Genomic DNA, 18,267 nt, shown 5'->3' with positions numbered 1-18,267 from the left:
TATATGTTTTAATTATTACCTTTTTAAAAAAATAATTATATTAATAAGCACTTTTCTTTTTTTGTTTCTGGCTTGATTTCTGTGTATTCTGCTGTATCTAAGTCTGAATGTATTGATATCTCGAATGATTTTGTATCAAAGAGTAAATATTCGATCTTATTTTCGTGAAAATTAAAAGTTCCGACTGAAGCAACTCTGTTGTAAAAATCTATAAAGCTAGGTTCAACATATGATGAAATTAAGAAGCTAAATTGGCCAATTGCTCGATTCAGATGCTCTTGAAGGAATAAAGTAAATCTTAAACCTGAATCTTCAGAAACATTGTATGCATTACCGGCACAATCGGTAATGTATAACTTAAATACCTTAGATTCCTGATTAATGGTCAAAATTCCAACATGTTCTTTGATTATGTCTATTTGTGTGTTTGTATATGAACATATTGGCAATCTCTCTTCGTCTCCTGAAATCACATGTATTTTGCATGTGTATGATAACAAGCTATCGAGAAATATTGTTATGTATTTTTCTTTTTCAGTAATTTGTGAATCTAAGATGTTTCCCATAATAAACACATCGGTTGGATTAGTTTTTTCTATTAAACTCGCTAAACACTCGTTGAAAGTTTGGAGATTTTGTTCAAATTCTCTACTTTTTCCAATTTGTGGCTTTCCTATCATTAATATATTTGTTCCATTCAGAGTAATATTCCTTCTTGTAACATTTCTTTGTAAAACAGATGCAGTGCTCTTGAGATTGAACAATGGCTTAGACATAAAGCTAAAATCCTTCAAAATTTTCGTCATGTAAATTGTAAACTAATAATTTGTCAAATAATATTTTTTCGTGATGCCTGTCAATTAATTTTGAGAAGTTTACACTTGGCTTCCAAAATTACTGATGGCCGCTCACAAGACCCTCAGAACAAAGCGCATCCTTTGCAAGGCAATGAAGGTTAACCGCCCAATGCCACAGTTCATCCGCCAGATGACCGGCGTTCGCCATATCCGTAACCCACTCACACGCCACTGGCGCAGAAGGAAGATGAACATCTAAACTATCGATGATTATAACATTTTAATGCTGTTAACGCTCCTATTTAGAATAAAGTTTATATACATCGAACTTATTACCTTTATTTTTTCTGATATATCATAATTTTTTATTTTTCTTCTTTTTCATAATTTATAATCAAAAGACATTGTTTTATAATCTATTTCCTTTGAGTTCTTCCATATAACTTTATCATATTTTTTTAATGTCTCAAGTTTCAATTACCAATCTGAGTTTTAGAACTACGCCAGATGACTTGTACAGAGCTTTCAGTCCATTTGGTGAATTAACAGAGTGCAGATTAGTTATAAATGAACGTCAAGAATCAAAAGGATATGGTTTTATATCATACAAAAGTTCGTATTGTGCATCTCAGGCTATTGCAGCTATGAATGGCTTCAAAATGGATGGATGTAATATAGTAGTTAGTTTATCTCATTCTCGCAAAGGAGAAAAAAATACAAATCCGAATCAATTAGATGATGCTCCACGAGATGGAGATAGCAGACCAATGTACAATAGGCGTAATTGAAATACAAAAGCGTACATTAATTGCTAGCTTCCTTGAAAAAAATAATCAAATGTATTTCTTACTTTTCCATTTGAAATGGAGAACCTGTTAATCCTCATAATTTGTTTTGTTTGTAAGTAATAAAACTCCTAATGTTTTTAAGGCATCCAAATCATTTTTCATTGACATTGCTAAAATCTCGGTTTTATGTAATTAACTGTTCAGATACTTGATGATTTTTAGATTTGTAAGACAATAGGGCCTTGTTTTGAAATTAAATATGACAGATTTCGTTTTCATGATTTCAGAGAGCAGAAGTGTTTTGAATCAGAAAAAAAGTTGTTTATATCGCTGACAATTGTAAAGTGGTATTATTTAGTTTAATCATAAAAAATGAAAGAGTTGCTTACTCAAATGGAGAACCGCCAGCCTGTTCCTGAGAAGGAGCTTGAGCTGGTGCCTCGGTGGATGTAGTGTTGAGGAGGCCTTCAAGTTCCTCATTCGAAACAATGCAAGCGTTTCTAAGCTGCTCGTATGCATCTGATTTAGCCTTTTCGATTTCAGCGATAGCGCTACCCAAGCTAGCATAAGCATGCTTTAGGCGGCGAACTTTGAAATCATTATACTTTTCTTTAACAGCTATGAATTCCTGAAGCTTTTTATCGGCTTCATCAATAGTCTTCTTCTTAGCTTCGATAGCATTTCTAATATCATTCTCAAGTTTGGCTTGTTTTGTTCCACCTTTCTGGCGATCGACTTCAAGGTCATCGCGGAGTTTCTTAATGTGAGCTGAAGCTTTCTTGACTGCAGCTGTCTTTTCCATTGTCTCATCTGACACACGGAAAACAACATCAAAGCGGGCAGCAATATCATTCAAGTCTTCAGCTGTTCTAGACTCTGCATTGACAAGCTTCTGGTTGTATTCGAGAACTGTTTCAAACTTTTCGCAAACTTGATTGAATTTATCGACAAATTCTGGAGTTTCCTTTTCTACAACAATTTTAAGATTCTTAAGAAATTGTCTCATGTTCTCGATCTCCTTGTTGTGGTAGTCAGCTGACTCACGGCTGCGATCGACAATTTCAAAGAGGTCGGAGAGAAGTTTCTTTTTTGTCATGAAATAAAAGGTGACGTTTTGTTCTAATTACAATGACACTTCATATTATCAAAAGGAGTGTAAAGATTTAGTTGCCTGTGATTTTTATGCTTATTTATAAATAGGTTAAGCCTGAACTATAAAAATTTGAATATGAAAAATCTACATTTCTTATAATATGCTTAACCACAGAAGGCACACCTAATTTTGTAGTGTTATAAAGCTATCTATAAGTCAAAATTTGAATATTATTAATTTCATTTGATAATGAAAAATATTGAAGGATGATAAGCCTAACAACATTAATGGAGTGATAAACTTACATTTTGTGAAGGGATACTTAATGATTTTTATGAGCTATATTAGATATTTAATACCAATGCACAATTTCCCAAAACAATATGTTCAAAAAAGCTTTGATAATTGCAATAATAAAAGACATGTTAGGTTCCTCTATGTATTTCAAAAACTCGAAGGGAAAAATAAAACAAAATAGTTGAAATTTTTAATTTCAATTTTAATGAATTGGGCACATCTCGTCGATGACCTTTGCGACCTCTTCCTTTGTGTTGTGATTGCAAATCTCAGCGAAATTGCCGAGCTTTGTGTATTCAGCTTCCTCGAACTTGCATTGTTTGATCGCTTTATCGACAGCGCGGCCGTAGCACTCCCAATCCTTGATCTTGATATCGTCGGATGGCTTAGAGTTGTGTCCTCCGAGTTTGTGGACGATATCTAAGATTGTCTGCTTGGCCTTCTTGTGGCGAGCGATTTCATCATGGAGCTTCTTAGCGTACTTGGCAGCTGTGATGGAATCCTTAGCTGTTTCCATACGCTTCTTGAGGAAGGTCTCTTCTGTCTTCATCTGGTCAACTCTTGACTTAATTGGAGTTGCGATTTCGGCGTTCTCGTAGTTGATGTCCATTGGCTCGGCTTCGAGGAGGAACTCGGAGAGTGGTGTTTCAAGCATGTCCTTGTCACCATAGTAGCGGGTATCAGAGCCGTAAGTGTGGATTCTTGTATAATTGACAAGGCCGCCGATTGTGGACTCTGGATGGGTCAAGATGAAGTGGAGTAAGTGGTTTGTCCACTCGTTTGTACGGAATGTTTCGATTTCGTAGTCATAACCGTGGGAATATGAGGACTGGATGGAGTTAGCAGCTGAGAGGACGGCTATGTTATCTCTGCCCTTGAAAAGCTTGGAAACGGAGCCGGAGTAGCAAGCTTCAATGGCGATGAAGAGCTTTCCGAACATTCCTTTCTGTTCCATAAGATCAACAACTTCCTTGATCTCCCAACCATTGATATGGTGGCCGCCGGCTGGAGCGCAAAGGTAGCCCTTGAAGCCGTGGTCATTATAGTAGACGAAAACGTTATCCTCTTCAGTTGAGCGTAAAACTGGAAGGCCTGGAACCTTCTTGCCTGTAAGAACGTTGTAGAAGTTCCATGCTGTGACGTTCTCACCGCGGTAATCGATATTCTTTCTTCCTGGATAAACGCTGACGTACTTCTTGATGTTGTAGACGTAACCTGGATATGGGTTTTCATCGCAATCAACAATATCATCATAAGCCATTAAGATAATATGGTCTTTCTTGAATCCTCTTGAACGAAGAATTTGATACATCTGAAAAGCATCAGCTTGATGGCGATAGTTCTTGTATGTCTTTGAGCCTGCCATAATAACAGCCCAATTCTCTGCTGAAACTAACTGAGCTAGGAAAGCAGCAAGCATTTTGGCAGATTGACAGACTTGACAACAAAATTTCAAAATTGACAAAAGAGCTTGTCAGATAATAATATCCTTATATTGATGTCTTCTATTAAATTTCTTCAAAATAGGTTAGAGATTTTATTATTTCTGAGGTTTACAATATTACATTCAAAATATCAGATTCATGAAATCACTGCATAATTACAATCGTTGAATAACCCTTTAAATTTGGCAATATTTGATTAGTGTATCTAACGGAAATTCTTGGCTCTTTTTTCAAACCTTTGCAAAATTTCAAATCTTACTCAGCTAATCATACGATAACTAAGATATATTATATGATCATGAAATACATATTTAGAATTTCTTTGCAGAAGCCTTTCTTTTTTCTGGATTTAATCGCTCAGTGTTTCGCATGGACTAAGCTCTACTTATGCTTGATTTTTAGATTTAACTGACAATAAACTTTTTCATACCATTCATACGCAATACAACTCTTCAAATTAACACAAAAATTGATTAAATTGTGCTAATGCAGAGGTATTGTAAACTATGTAAGTAGTCAAGTAAAAACTGTGATATCCTAAATATATAAATTTATACAAACAAAAAATAAAATATAAAATAAAAAATGAATAAAATTATATCTAGTTGCGGGTTGCTGTCTGAGGTCTTCTTCTAACGGTTTTTGGTCTCTTGATCTCAATCTGGTTATTAAGTTGGCGAGATGAGTTTGCAGCTGTAATAATTGCAGGATGAGCAAAAATTTCATTGTGTTCTTCACCAGGAAGCTGTGGGAGCTCTGTCTTCAATACAAAACCACCACCAAACTCTGGTAGTGCTGTATCTTTTGCGTTCTGAGTGATAAAGAAAGTAGATTCACCAACAGTTGAAGCAGTTTTAGGTCTCGTGCCTTGAGATGTCTTTGCACGAATAATCTTGCTCACATTGTAGTTCTTTCCGCGTAAAACTGCTGTTGTTCCTCTTCTTTGTGTCACTTTTCCTCTTAAAGCATCAATTTTTTCTTTGATTATTTCGATTTGTTCTCTTGTGTCATCGATTTTTTCACTTATTTCCTTGATCTCTCTATCCTTATCAGCTATAGCATTTGTCAAATTCTCTATATTTGTCGGATAAGCAGCTGTCAACTTCTTTCCATGAGGAAGAACTTTTTGATTTTTCATTTCAATTTTCTTTTCTATTTCCTTCTTTTCGTCGAGTAATTTCAGCCATTTTACATGAGCTTCATCAAGTCTTGCAGTTAATATGCAGTGGTATCTTAGTTGCTGTGCATAAGCAGGATTCGTGAATTGATAAACACTCCATCTATGTATATTTCTTGGTATTCCAAATTCGTTTGTAATTGCAACGGTTTTTTGCATTTCCAAATTGTATTCGTTGTAATATCTTCTGTAATCGCTTTGCAAAGTCTTCACTGATCTCTTCTTCTCTTCCAAGATAAGTTGTGTATGGACAAGCTTGGAATACTCGTTCTCTAACCTCTCAATTTCTTGTTTCTTCGTATCAAACAATGTATAACCTTTTTCCAATCTGTTTTGGATTGTTTTTATGTCATATCTTAATTGGTTAACCAATTTAGTTCTTTCATGTAATTGTTCGTTCATAACTTGTATTGATGTCTTTATAGCAGTTATCTTCTTGCTTTCCAATGACTTTTTGTGTTCGAAATCATCATAAACATTCGTCAAAATCTGTTTCTGTGACTTTAAACCTTCACTTGCTCTTGTTGCTTCAATGACCATTTTTTGTAAATCATTTCTTTCTTGAGTTAAATTTATGACTTCGTTTCGAGCTGTTTGAGTCAAGAAACTTGTTTTAGCAGCTTTGAGCTCTGTTTCTCTAAGATTTGTTGATAATTCACTATAGATATCACATTGTTCTTCCAAAGACTGCAAAAGATCTTTTTGTTCATCGACCAATTTGATCCATTTTCTTTTGAAAGCGTTTCTTTCATTTCTGTTCACTTCTATGAGTTCTGATTGTCTTCTGGTTTTGTCTTCATAGGAATCTAGTAACTTAGTATCATCCTCTATCTTCTGGAGAGTTCCTTCGCGTTCATCTGATACTAAAAGCTCTCTGGCCATCAAATGCTGAATTTCGGATGTTTTGTTATCGATATCAATCTCGAAATTGCGCAATTTAATATTAACATCTTGAGCATCTTTCTTTTCTAAGAACTTTTGGTTCCGAAGATTTTGATTTTCTCCTTGAATTTCCATTTGTTTCGTTTTTTCTTCGGAAAGATGTTTCTTTATGACTGTCTTTTCATGAATAATAGATTGGATGTTCCTTTGATATCTTTTTGACTCATTTTGATCTCGAGTAATTTGATTTTGTTTCATATTCATATCATTTTTGAGTTTTTGGTTATCTTTTCGAGCTTGAAACTTCTGAGCAAGCATTTCCTTCCTCATTTCCTCTGTATCATGTAAACTTTGGGTAGTTAATTCTACCATTTCTTTTGCATTTTCAAGTTGACTTTGAAGATTCTTAATTTCTATCTCGCTTTCACCTATATTAGAGTTAACTCTAAGAGCATCTGCCTTTTTCATGTGGTTGTTATTAACTAATTCGTTATGTTGCTTTCCTTTTGCCATAATTGTCTGTTTCATCTCGCGCAGCTTCTTCATTTCATCTAGTTGACTCTTAACGAGATTGCTTTTAACAACCATTTGCTTGCCAATTCGATCATTTTGAGTAACGATTTTTTCACGATTTTTAACAACTGTTTCTTTAATTGACTTGTTTTCATCTTTGACAACGAGACACTTTTCTCTAAGATCATTACGTTCTTTCGATGTTTTATCATAGTTTGTTTTGATATTTGCTAATTCTGCTTCCATTTTATCAGAATTTTCGGTAATTGTTTTAATGTGATCTAATATTTGTTTAGTTACTGCGTTTTCTTTTGATATTTGCGTGGACAAATCATGAATTTGCTCTTCTCCTTTTGAAATCTCTTCGCGTAACATTTTAACATCATTTGCTACTTGTATCGCAGATTCTTCATCTCCATTTGAAAACAGTCCATCCTTTTCTACTTGGTTTTGAAGAGTATATAAAGTTTTTGATAACGATTCTATTATAGAACGAGAACTTGTTTCTGATTTATGTAAAGATTCAATAATACTAAGAACTTCTGCGTGTCTTTGCTTGAAACTATTTAATTTTTCTGTATCTTCATTTGAGGTTTTTAATATTGTTTGAATCTTTGATGCTGCTGATATGATTTGTGCATTCTGATCTGATAATTTAGCAAGAAGCAATTGATTTTTGTTGAATATGCTTTGAAAAAACGTTAATTCTTTATTAAATTTTGCTTTATATGGGAAAAATGGAGAATCATCCGGAATTTCTTCCTGTACTTGAGCAGCTAGTACTTTTACTTCTTCAAAGGAAGCTGATTCTGTGTCAAAAGTAATTTCATTGAGTTTAGAATCATTTCCTTTCATAAATTAAATTTAACGTACATTTATTTACAACTATTTATTCAATTCAATGAGCTTTATCAAAAGTCATAATCGACAATTACTTCTAAAAACGCGTTTTTAGGAAGTCAATCATTAGGTTAAAGAGTACAACATGTGTAAATTCCTATCATAATAGCTATTTATTTTATTTAATGCTTAATTATCGCATATTCTTTCAAATTTTCGATATCAAGTTTTTTAATTTTTTGCATATAAAGCATCATCGACCAGTTATTAGTTTATATCATGCTTTGTATTGCATGGAAGCTTAAAATCTTATAGTATCACCATATTTTTATATCAAAAATGAATTCAATTAATCAAAACTACAGTATGCTGTTAACAAAAATAAATTATGTTTATAGTTAATTCGTTTTGTAAATACATAAGGAAAAAATGCTATAAATAAAATACAAAAATTTTTTATTAAGTTTACAAATAAAAGATAACAATATAGCTTAGTCTGAATCACTATCGTTATTATAAGAGCGTCTTGTATAGTTTGATCTTCCGCCTCTTCCGCGTGTTGGTCTTCCTTTTTCGCGAGTTTGTGGTTTGTAGCCTTTGTAGCTAAATCCAGATGATGGAGGCCTCTTCTTAGAGAAGTCCGTATTGAATCCACTTGCTGAATTATTCGATGCTGATGTCGAATTCTGGGATTTCTTAGAATCTAAGTGTTTCTTAAGAAGATCTTGGTATGTGAAGCCTGTATCCTTGGATTCTTGCTGTTTTTCGGGTTGTGAACTCTTCTTCTTATTTGAATCCGAATCTGAGTCAGAACTAGAATCAGAATCAGAATCTGAGTCAGATTTATCAGAATCAGAGTTGCTATCTGAAGAATCTGAATCACTTCTAGCTAATTGTCTGGAAGAGCTCTGAGTTTCTGGTTTTGAAGCTGATCCCATTGAAAAATCAAAAGTAGAAAAGTCAGAATCTTTCTGCTTTGGTGCAACTGGGCGGAGATTTGCAAAACCTAGTTTTCTAACTGGCTCTGGTTCTTTTGGCTTCTCTTCTTCATGTTCTGATTCAGAAGATTCTTGTGATTCTGATTTTTGACTTTCTGTATCAGACTGAGATGAAGAACTATTGGTAGATGAACTACTGGTAGAATTTTGAGAAGATTCTGTGGTTGATTCTTTGGATTCTTCAGATTGTTGTTGATTTGTAGTAGAATCATTATCATTCTGTAATGCTTGTGTATTATTTTCTGATTTAGCAATTTCAGTAATGGTTGGTGCAGGAGATACAACTTGTGGAATAATTTTCTGTTCATTTTGAACTTCTTTCGGAACAATTTGGGTATTTGTGGTTGTATTTGAAGCTCTATCAAATGATCGTCTAATATTAATTGCAATTTCACGAAATTCTTCATCCCAATTTGGTCTATAATCTGTTGGAACTGAAATATCTGTTTCAATTGATGTATCCTTAAATTTAGACAATGATGGTCCAGCTTGAACTGAATAATTAGATTTTTCAGAAATTTTCATTGGATTAATAGAAAATTCTTGGGGTTTTCTTACAGCATCTGCAAAAGGATGTGGTTCTGGAATTGGACTGCATGATTCTCTTTGTCTTTTCTTACTTTCTTCCTCTGATAAGCCTAAAAATTTCCAAAGAAACGACATTGAGAAATTGAAAAAAAAATTGCCAAATTTGAAAAAGAAAAAAGTAATTGGTTCCACCAGGAATCGAACCTGGATTTAGGGATTCAGAGTCCCCAGTGATAGCCATTACACTATGGAACCTTCACATTGATCTTTGTTTTTTCAAAATAAAGTTAAACTCAAATTTACAAATACATTCAATTGGGACTGAGCAACAAATTTCAATGAATCTTCAAGGATTAGAGAGTCTTCCAACAGTAATATTCGAATTACATGGACAAAAGCCTAAACCACCAACTGCACATACAGCAAAATCAACTAAATCTTCACACGATATCGATTATGGTGTTGTAGCCACTATAATTGTTATAATATTAATCATTTTACTCGCAATTGCAATATATTATTTAATTAAAAGGCAGAAGAAAGCTAACAATGATAATGATATAGAATATACTCGGGCAATTTTAGGTGATGATACATTTGAATTTAGCCAATTGGATACAATTTAATATATTTATTCCTAGTCATTCTGTCCAATTGAAATTTCATTGTGTGTCATCATTTACCGTTTTTCAACAAAACCAAAGTATTTCCAGGCGGATATTTAGTATTCATATTTAAAACCATATGCCTATCATCCCTTGTTATTAAACCTTATTACATTTTTAATTACTTTTTGCTTTTTATACGAAAGAAATATCTAAAATTAATTCTAACTATTATAGAATGAGACATTATGATGACAACTTCTTTCATTCTTCAAACTCTATCAGTTTCCTCATTATATAAAGCTTTTGAGATTATGAACATATTGATAGCTGTAATATGTCATTTGTGCTCTGATATCATTATTTTTGTTGAAATAAAATGTGAACATATCATATCATCAGAGGATTGTTTAAAATTAAAAGAAATTGGATTTATTCATCAATGTTTATAGAAGAAATAGTTGACTCTCATTTGATGATTCTTGTTTTCATCATAGAAATTGGTGTATATCATTTTTACATTGTAGTAATCATGATTGGCTGACACTTTTCAAAATTGAAAGGGCACCGTTTAAAAATTAAATAATCTTAGAAAAAAATGGAGGATTTGAGTTCGAGTTCTTACAATACTGAGAAGGAAGATTTAGTTATTCCTGATCAGGATAAGTCTATTACTGTTCAAGATTTAACTTACAAAAACGAAAGGCTTCAGGAAATGAACAGTCAACTTCAATCTTCATTAGAAACGGTCAAAAATCAGCTCAAAGAAGCATTAACATATAAGAATTCGATATCATCGATGGGACAACAAATTCAATCACTCCAAGAAAAAGTAACAGAAACAACAGAGCAAAATAAGAAATTAACAAAGCAATTACAATTATTATCTAACCAAAAGGAAGAGAATGAAAAAGCATTAAAAGAAGAGATTACAAAGGCTAAGAATCAATACAACGAAGCAGTTTCTAGCAATCAAAAACTCAACGATAAGAATCTTCGCCTTAGAAAAGAAAGGGATGATATTGTTGCAGAGCTCGGTAAAAAGCAAGAATTGGCAGAAGCAGTCGGAATCGAATTGCAAAAGCTTATGAAAAAGAAGAAACGAATTTGTGATAAATTATCAGCAGCAAACACAGCAAATCAACAACTTAAAGTTTCGATTACAGATAATGAACGTAGAATACAAAACATATCAGCTGAAAATAAGCTTCTAAAGCAGGAAATCGACGATCTTAAGTTACAAGTCGGTACCCAACAAGCTATTCAAGGCGGTAATTCTAATGCTATTGGACGTCTTAATGATGATCTTAAAGTTAAAATGGAGAGTATTTCAGTTCTTGAAGATACAATCAAATCTCAACTTTCTGAAATCGAGCAATTAACAGAACAGCGTGATACTCTTGTTCAGCTCCTTCAGAAATCACATTGTGTTTTATGCAAGACAGAAACAACAACTTTTTCAATGAAATCGGAACTTGATTCTTTGAAAGCAAGACAACAACAGGTTCAATCGAAGAATTTCAAGATGTTCCCAGAGCCATCATTCTCTCTTTCCGGCTTAAATATTCCATTTGAAGGAGCTCTTGGAAATGAAACTCAAAAAATTGTTAAATATGAGCATTATCAGCCACAACAACGCATCCAACTCATATTAAATGAATCACAAAAGAGAATTGCTCAATTAGAATCAACAGTTTCAGAATTACAAGAAGAAAAGGCGAAATTTGAAACAATTTCAACAGAATCAGAGAAGAAAGCAGAGATGAATCTAGAATTCCTTAATGCAATCATCAAAGAACTCAAGAACCTTGCATCAAATGAAACACAACTCTCAAGAACATCAGGAATCAAAGAAGACAGAAGTTTCATTTCTTTTGTTGCCCAAAAATGTTCTGAAGTTGATCCTCTCATCAAAGAGATTGCAGCAAGTAACTCTAAATACATTCCTTCATACTTCTTCTTCGCTGATGACCAAGAACAAAGAATTGCAACCCTTCAAAGACTTTTGAGTCCAAATGAAGAAACAATGTCACTTTTCATGACACAATTCTTGTTAAATATCCAACTTAGAAGGCAATTAAACAAAGCAACAATTGCTGCAGAACAAGCACATGAATTCCAGCCAATCATTGAATCCCTTGGTGTCCAGAAAGCTGATGAAATTCCATTGTTAATTGATGACTACAAAGAACAGATTGAAAAACTTTCTACAGCAAGAACACAACTCAGAAAGAGTCTAAAACAGTCTCAAGCAGCTTTATTGCAACAGAACAAAGCAGACAACACATGCCAAGTTGCATTAGAAAAGCTGCAATTGCAAGTTGACACACTTTCAAATGAAAGAGAAATTTTGGAAGTGAAAGTCAATGTCATGGAAAACGACATCAGAGCTAAAGACACAGAAATCAAGTCCCTCAATAAACAGTTAACCGATGCATTGGCAAGATGCAATGGCGAAAAAGAAACAGAACTCGAAATGGACATCCAAAACAAACAGAACCAAATCAAATCATTGAATGAACAAATTTCGCAATTACAGAATCAACTTGAAGGAGCAGCAGCTATCCAACAAAGAGCATTAAAGAAGCAAGAGAATGCTCATAGAAAGATGCTCGAAGAACTCAGTCTCCAGCTCACACAAGTTGCTGAAGAAAACGAAAGAAAATTCCAGAAATCGAAGAAAATCATAAAAGCTTTGAAAACAAATCATCAGCTGGAAATGGAGAAATGCAAGTCGAATTACGAAGCTTCTAAGGCAATGCTGGAACAATCAAATGCACAGCTTGCAAATAAAGCTAAAGAAGCAACAGAAAACACTCAAAAACTAATCCAAAACTTGGCAGATTCCGAAAAGGAAATTCAAAAATTGTCAAGTGAAAATGCGAAATTATGTGCGACACAGAAAGCTCTTGAAGTCCAATTAGCAGCAGCAAAGGATAAAGCTGTAAAAGAGAAACAGAACTCGCAGAACCAGATAGCTGCACAAGCTTTGGTCATTGAATCAAAGATTCAAGAGAGAGCAAACCAAATTAAACAGGAATTCAATGAGCAGAAGAAAAATTTGGTAGATTCTGTATTGCGGACTATTGGACAAGTGTATAGTATTAATCATAATGTGTTTGATGAACAGAATTTGGATCAATTGTTGATTCAAGCTCAAAAGGATCTTGAAAAATTCAAAATGTTCCAATCATCGACTCCCACTTGCTGTTTAACAGATCATTAATTCATTTGTTTTGTTTGATTCTTTAATTATTCTTTGTAAATTTTAGGTATTCTTATTTTTTTTCGAAAATACATATGATTTTTAACAAGAAAAGGACTTATTATGCGAAAGTATAAATATATTACTGAAAACCTATACTAATTAAAATTGATGAAATAATTAAACTCTATATTATAGATTATTGCATTTCGGATCCTAAAATTCTTCAAATCTCGCATGGTATAAGTAGTCAGCCAATTTTCGCTTGATATTTGTCCGGCGATTGATGAAAATTTTATGGAGTGTCAAAATTCTGGCCGGCCAGTTTTCTTTTGAAATTTTTCTGGAAAAGGAAAAATCTCTGATATCACTTCATTTTTATCGATGTTTGATATATTCGACAGTCCAATACTCTATAGAAGAGTTCCATCACTCTTCGAGGTCGCTCGTGCTATGCAAAGACAAAGAATGTTAGAAGATCTCTGGCTCTCAGATTTCGATGTCCCAGAAATGTACTTCTACTTCACATCAAACGGTTCCAAGGCTAATAAGAAGAACAAGAAGACAAGAGCTGAGAAGAGATTAGCTAAGTCTCAAAAGGAACAAGAAGCTAAATCAGAAGAATCTCCTAAAGAAGAAATTCCAGCCAAGGAAGAAGAGAAACCAGTTGAAGACAAGAAACAAGAAGAAGCTCCAAAGGCTCCAGAAGAAGCTGTTATTCCATCTAATGAATCTGCAACTCCAATTGAAACTGAGAAGACCGACATTGAAGCTCTAAAGGTCGAAGAAACTAAGGAAGAAGTCGAAGCTCCAAAGTCTGAAGAGAAACCAGAAGAAGTTCCAGAACCAATGAAGATCTCTCCATCATTCTCTGAAGAATTACCAAAGCTTGAAGAAACTCCAGTGTTAGAAGAAGCAAAAGTAGAACCAGAATCATCAATCAAGCAATCAAAGTCCGAGGAACTTCCAAAGTTAGAAGAGAAGGAAGTCATTGAACAGAAGCCAAAGGAAGTTATTCCAGCTAGACCTGAAGAAGATGATGATGAATTCACATGTGAAACACGTACAATAACAAAGAAGGGTGGTTTCAAGCATGTAATCCGTACAGAACGTAATGAAAATACAGGAATTATCATTGTTACAGAAACTAGGGAGATTGGTGATAAGTCAATGTCTCTTAAGAGAGTAATGTACCCAGATGGTGAAGTTGAAGAATTTGAGTCAAAGAAGAATCTTACTGATGCAGATTTAGAAGAATTCAAAGCAAATTGGATCAAAGCTTTTCCTGTTGAGTAAATAATTTAATTTTATTTAAATATAGTTGAATTTTTTGAATATATTTGGTTTTGAAATGAATGAATGGCAGTTTCCAAAATCAATACTTGAAAATCACATTACAATGTGGCGAAAATGCTTAATTCTCTTGAAGATATGTTATATTTAGCCATTATCTGTTAACTTTTGTTAGTATATAGTTAAGTAATGAATGTAGTATAGATATTTTGATGAAATATTGTTTAAGTGAATATTGAGAAATAATGAAATGGTTTTAATGTAATTTCTGCATAATTAATCAAAATAATATATAAAATGAAACAATTTTTCCGATTTTATTTCTTGATTTGTTCAGCACAATATATGAAAAATTTAAATGGACTAAGAAATTTTCCAAAAAAATTTCAATTTTCGTTTTTTTAAAATCAAAAATGTTAGATTTCAAAGCATTTTCATGATTTTGAATTTTTTTTTGGAAATATCGCAAAGTTCGATATTATACAGGAAGCCTGCCTCAAGGTTAATCATGGCAATTTCGAGCTCATATCCAGTTTATAAATTTAAAATTGTATTTTTGGCTAATAAAAGATATTTTGATCAACAACTATAATCACAATCATCAGACATACACACCCACATTTCAAAATGAACATTTTACGTATTCTTCCCTTATTCTTCGTTAAATTTCCTATTTACAATTGAAATATCTTAGTAGAATTCAGCAGGTATAAATTACATTCGAAAGCAATTAAATTTTACTACTGAATTCTCATCTTTTATTCCTTTTTATTGTCATATTTTTCAATTTATATCAAAATTCCAAAATCCATGAGAATTTACGTATTGTACTAAATTGAAATGAAAATTTATTATACATTTTCACATAAGTTACAAATATCAGTTCTATATGAATAATTTGACTACATATCTTTTGAATAATATTGATATCGTATGAAATATAAATAATAAAAATAGATTAACATTTATAATAAAAAAATAATAAAACTTAATTTGATGGAAGAATTCCTCCCTTAAAGAATCTTGTTGAGTTAAATGGCTGTATTTCAGTCTTATCAACCTCTTCGTAAATGTCTGTTTTCTCAAATCTCTCCAAATAAAGCATTAATGGGATGACATCAGAAGTTTTGACGTTGGACAGGTTTGCTTGGTAACTTCCCATCATTGTTGCCATTGACCATTCAGGGAGAGCAGCGATTCCAGGGAAAATTTTGATGATTACAGCAGCAGTAAGTAAATACAACGCGTGCTTAGGATTTTCCATGCATAACATGCCTAGCCATAAATACCAAATATCGCTGAATGAACGTTTGTATATCAAAACGTATTCAGAATAAGTAAAAACCAAATCTGTGTTTCCACTTAACTTAAAGAAGAGATATGTGATAGGACTGAATTTCTTAATGACCTTTACAGCGGTATTAGTTACAGTTCTGCACATTTTCGTTAAGTTTGGCAAGAAATAATCATGACCTAACGAATTTATCATTCCGTCATAGGTCCAAAACACCATAGCAAGCTTATCTACAAGATTATCGCATAGAGGAGTACCGTTTTCATCCCAATCAGGTATATACGCGTGTAAGAAAGGAACAATTAAGTCATTCATGCCTTGGAGATAAGAAACGTCTGGTCTGTAAAGTAGATAACAGTTCAACAGTTCCGAAAGAATCTTCAGACCTTCGCCTTTGTCATTTCTGAAGGCTTTAAGTTCGCGATCTGTACGATGTACGTCGTTTCTGATGACAATAGACAAAGGGAAGAAGAGATTGTTGTTTTCCTTTTGTTCCTTTGACATCTGATTGTACTGAACTTGAAGCATTTTGTATTGTTTGATTAAATCTTTTTTAATCTCTTCTCTTTCAGCGAAAGTACTATGAGGTTGGTATATACCTGTTAAGAATGGTAAGAGTTCTGGTAAACAATTGCTATCTAAACCTGAATTTGAAATTCTTTTCTTTAATAACTCGAAATCAAGGAATCTGCCTTCAGAATCATAAAGAGTCTTTAAATCATCGGCAGTAAGTCGTTTGTATTTTGGTACAATGATTCTGTTTATCGCTCTTTGTCCGTCACTGACAGCAAAGGATGCAATTGCAACAAGTAAATCAGATGGGATCGCATTCATTGCTTCATACTGCATAATAACATTGGATGCGAATTCTGTAATGTTGTTAAAGAGATTTTCAATATGACTGTCATAAGTTATCGACAAGTGCAATGGATGGAATGGGAATAAGCTTTTGTATGTATGGCTGTATACTTCTAACGATAAATTAAGCTTCGCTGTCGGTAAAGCTATGCCATGAATGATTATTTGTTCGAGAAATTCAGTAAAATTAGTACCATGAGACTGATTTATGATAAATTCTCGGTTTTCTTTGCCTTTTGGCGAAATTATAAAGCGCAGAGGATCTGATGAAAGAGTGAAAAATTCAACTGAAAGAATATTAATGAGGAATTGCTGTCCAGCTACCCAATTATTCGATTCTAAAGATGATGGGTCGATCATGGCGTTGACAACCCATGATTTTGATGAATTTTCTAGTAAAGTAAAGTATAATTGAAAAGCTTCGCCTACAGAACATAGCGTTATATTACCTCTGACACTAGAAGTCGGAGAAAGTTGTTCTGTAACATCTTCAAGAATTGCAATTGTAATCCGGGGTTCACTCATTTCAAAATAATAAAATCTTAAAAAAATTAAGAATTTACAAAGCCTTATTGATCGTGAAAACAAATTTTACAATTGAATTGAGATGATATTTTGGCAGATTAAAATACCCCAATCATATTATTGCTTTATATGAGTCCTAGTTATAAATTTAAATTATAGGTAAGCAAAAAACATAGTATCTCTAATCTCAATTATCAAATTTCATAAATAAAATTTCAAATAAAAAATGTAATCTTTTATTGTAACAAACAAGTATAAAGCAGTGTCAAAGTTACCTCTGAATAGATTGTATATTGACTCTTGATTAAAATTCTAAATAATATCGTGGTTTTAAATTTTCTTTCATTTTTGATTGATTTATAATAAGAATCAGTCAGAATCTGATAAGAAACTTTGCTGATTGGCAACTACTGCTCTTTCTTCAGGTGATAATGAATCAAGATAGTCATTGAAAGCAGCCATTCGTGCATAGTATTCCTCTTCGTTAATGATGTTTTGCTCTAGTTCAGCCAACTGCATTTCATTCTCTTGTTCGATCATTCGGTCAATTTGATCTGAAATTCCTACATTTTGGCTTAAATTTTCGTTAACTCTCACTTCTCTGAGCTGAGAGATAAAATTCTCGCGTGCAGCTGTCGATTTCTCTGTATGCGGCTTGTAGTTTCTGCTTGAATTCTCCATTGTCTTTCCAAGAAAAAATTTTGAAACGAAAAAAAAAGAGAGGAACTTCCTCTAAATTTTTCTAAACGTAAATATTTTCTTCCATCTGGTTCATTTACATATTTGGATGTCTTGTTGGACACACTTATAATAACAGTGATTGAAATTCAGATATTTTTATTTTTCAAATGATTGATACTGATAAGGAAAATGAAATTGTAAGAAAAATAAATATCGGAACACTTCAGAAACGAGTAGATAGGAGTATTGGAAACTATTTAAGCTCCTATTCTGATTGTAATTCATATGTTCGTGTTGAATATGAATGGAAAAAGCTGAAAATATCAGGCTGTTTGTTTACGGCAATTACAAGAAATCCAAATCAAATCATCCTTGTTATGTTAAATGACATTAGCTACATTGATTTGAAAGATTTAATTCTAAAGATCGAAAAAAATACAAAAATATC

At 33.0% G+C, this 18,267-nt stretch overlaps 11 protein-coding genes and 1 non-coding gene across 12 annotated transcripts; 4 read left to right on the top strand and 8 right to left on the bottom strand.

Annotated features, from left to right (window-relative positions):
• Nucleotides 1–19: 19 nt before the first annotated feature.
• Nucleotides 20–776, bottom strand: TVAGG3_0389810 (uncharacterized protein; the record flags this gene model as incomplete). The annotated part of the gene is made up of 1 exon (XM_001319415.2): nt 36–776. One exon carries the CDS (start codon nt 774–776, stop codon nt 36–38), a length of 741 nt encoding a protein of 246 aa, XP_001319450.1.
• Nucleotides 777–900: 124 nt separating this feature from the next.
• On the top strand, nt 901–1,123 carry TVAGG3_0389800 (ribosomal protein L39e domain-containing protein; the record flags this gene model as incomplete). The annotated part of the gene is made up of 1 exon (XM_001319414.2): nt 901–1,056. One exon carries the CDS (start codon nt 901–903, stop codon nt 1,054–1,056), a length of 156 nt encoding a protein of 51 aa, XP_001319449.1.
• Nucleotides 1,124–1,258: 135 nt separating this feature from the next.
• On the top strand, nt 1,259–1,585 carry TVAGG3_0389790 (RNA-binding domain, RBD family-containing protein; the record flags this gene model as incomplete). Its single annotated transcript, XM_001319413.1, has 1 exon — nt 1,259–1,585. The coding sequence occupies one exon, from the start codon at nt 1,259–1,261 to the stop codon at nt 1,583–1,585; it is 327 nt and encodes a 108-aa protein (XP_001319448.1).
• Nucleotides 1,586–1,894: 309 nt separating this feature from the next.
• TVAGG3_0389780 (uncharacterized protein) lies at nt 1,895–2,686 on the bottom strand (the record flags this gene model as incomplete). Its single annotated transcript, XM_001319412.2, has 1 exon — nt 1,971–2,387. The coding sequence occupies one exon, from the start codon at nt 2,385–2,387 to the stop codon at nt 1,971–1,973; it is 417 nt and encodes a 138-aa protein (XP_001319447.1).
• A 317-nt stretch (nt 2,687–3,003) lies between these two features.
• On the bottom strand, nt 3,004–4,418 carry TVAGG3_0389770 (cysteine-type peptidase protein; the record flags this gene model as incomplete). The annotated part of the gene is made up of 1 exon (XM_001319411.1): nt 3,178–4,395. One exon carries the CDS (start codon nt 4,393–4,395, stop codon nt 3,178–3,180), a length of 1,218 nt encoding a protein of 405 aa, XP_001319446.1.
• Nucleotides 4,419–4,948: 530 nt separating this feature from the next.
• Nucleotides 4,949–7,847, bottom strand: TVAGG3_0389760 (cilia- and flagella-associated protein 58-related family; the record flags this gene model as incomplete). Its single annotated transcript, XM_001319410.1, has 1 exon — nt 5,022–7,847. The coding sequence occupies one exon, from the start codon at nt 7,845–7,847 to the stop codon at nt 5,022–5,024; it is 2,826 nt and encodes a 941-aa protein (XP_001319445.1).
• Nucleotides 7,848–8,292: 445 nt separating this feature from the next.
• On the bottom strand, nt 8,293–9,493 carry TVAGG3_0389750 (uncharacterized protein; the record flags this gene model as incomplete). The annotated part of the gene is made up of 1 exon (XM_001319409.1): nt 8,324–9,493. The coding sequence occupies one exon, from the start codon at nt 9,491–9,493 to the stop codon at nt 8,324–8,326; it is 1,170 nt and encodes a 389-aa protein (XP_001319444.1).
• Nucleotides 9,494–9,541: 48 nt separating this feature from the next.
• TVAGG3_0389740 lies at nt 9,542–9,613 on the bottom strand. Its single transcript has one exon. It is a non-coding gene; the product is annotated as a tRNA-Gln (tRNA).
• A 943-nt stretch (nt 9,614–10,556) lies between these two features.
• TVAGG3_0389730 (biological adhesion protein) lies at nt 10,557–13,251 on the top strand (the record flags this gene model as incomplete). The annotated part of the gene is made up of 1 exon (XM_001319408.1): nt 10,562–13,189. The coding sequence occupies one exon, from the start codon at nt 10,562–10,564 to the stop codon at nt 13,187–13,189; it is 2,628 nt and encodes an 875-aa protein (XP_001319443.1).
• Nucleotides 13,252–13,552: 301 nt separating this feature from the next.
• TVAGG3_0389720 (myeloid leukemia factor family) lies at nt 13,553–14,484 on the top strand (the record flags this gene model as incomplete). Its single annotated transcript, XM_001319407.2, has 1 exon — nt 13,553–14,464. The coding sequence occupies one exon, from the start codon at nt 13,553–13,555 to the stop codon at nt 14,462–14,464; it is 912 nt and encodes a 303-aa protein (XP_001319442.1).
• A 952-nt stretch (nt 14,485–15,436) lies between these two features.
• TVAGG3_0389710 (regulation of vesicle fusion) lies at nt 15,437–17,139 on the bottom strand (the record flags this gene model as incomplete). Its single annotated transcript, XM_001319406.1, has 1 exon — nt 15,450–17,138. The coding sequence occupies one exon, from the start codon at nt 17,136–17,138 to the stop codon at nt 15,450–15,452; it is 1,689 nt and encodes a 562-aa protein (XP_001319441.1).
• Nucleotides 17,140–17,397: 258 nt separating this feature from the next.
• TVAGG3_0389700 (uncharacterized protein) lies at nt 17,398–17,824 on the bottom strand (the record flags this gene model as incomplete). The annotated part of the gene is made up of 1 exon (XM_001319405.1): nt 17,508–17,819. The coding sequence occupies one exon, from the start codon at nt 17,817–17,819 to the stop codon at nt 17,508–17,510; it is 312 nt and encodes a 103-aa protein (XP_001319440.1).
• Between the last annotated feature and the right edge of the window lie 443 nt (nt 17,825–18,267).

Source organism: Trichomonas vaginalis, chromosome V, assembly GCF_026262505.1.
Source record: "Trichomonas vaginalis G3 chromosome V, whole genome shotgun sequence".
Lineage (NCBI taxonomy): Eukaryota > Parabasalia > Trichomonadida > Trichomonadidae > Trichomonas > Trichomonas vaginalis.
Note: the sequence above shows the minus strand (reverse complement) of the source record. Positions and strands in the feature narration are given on the sequence as shown.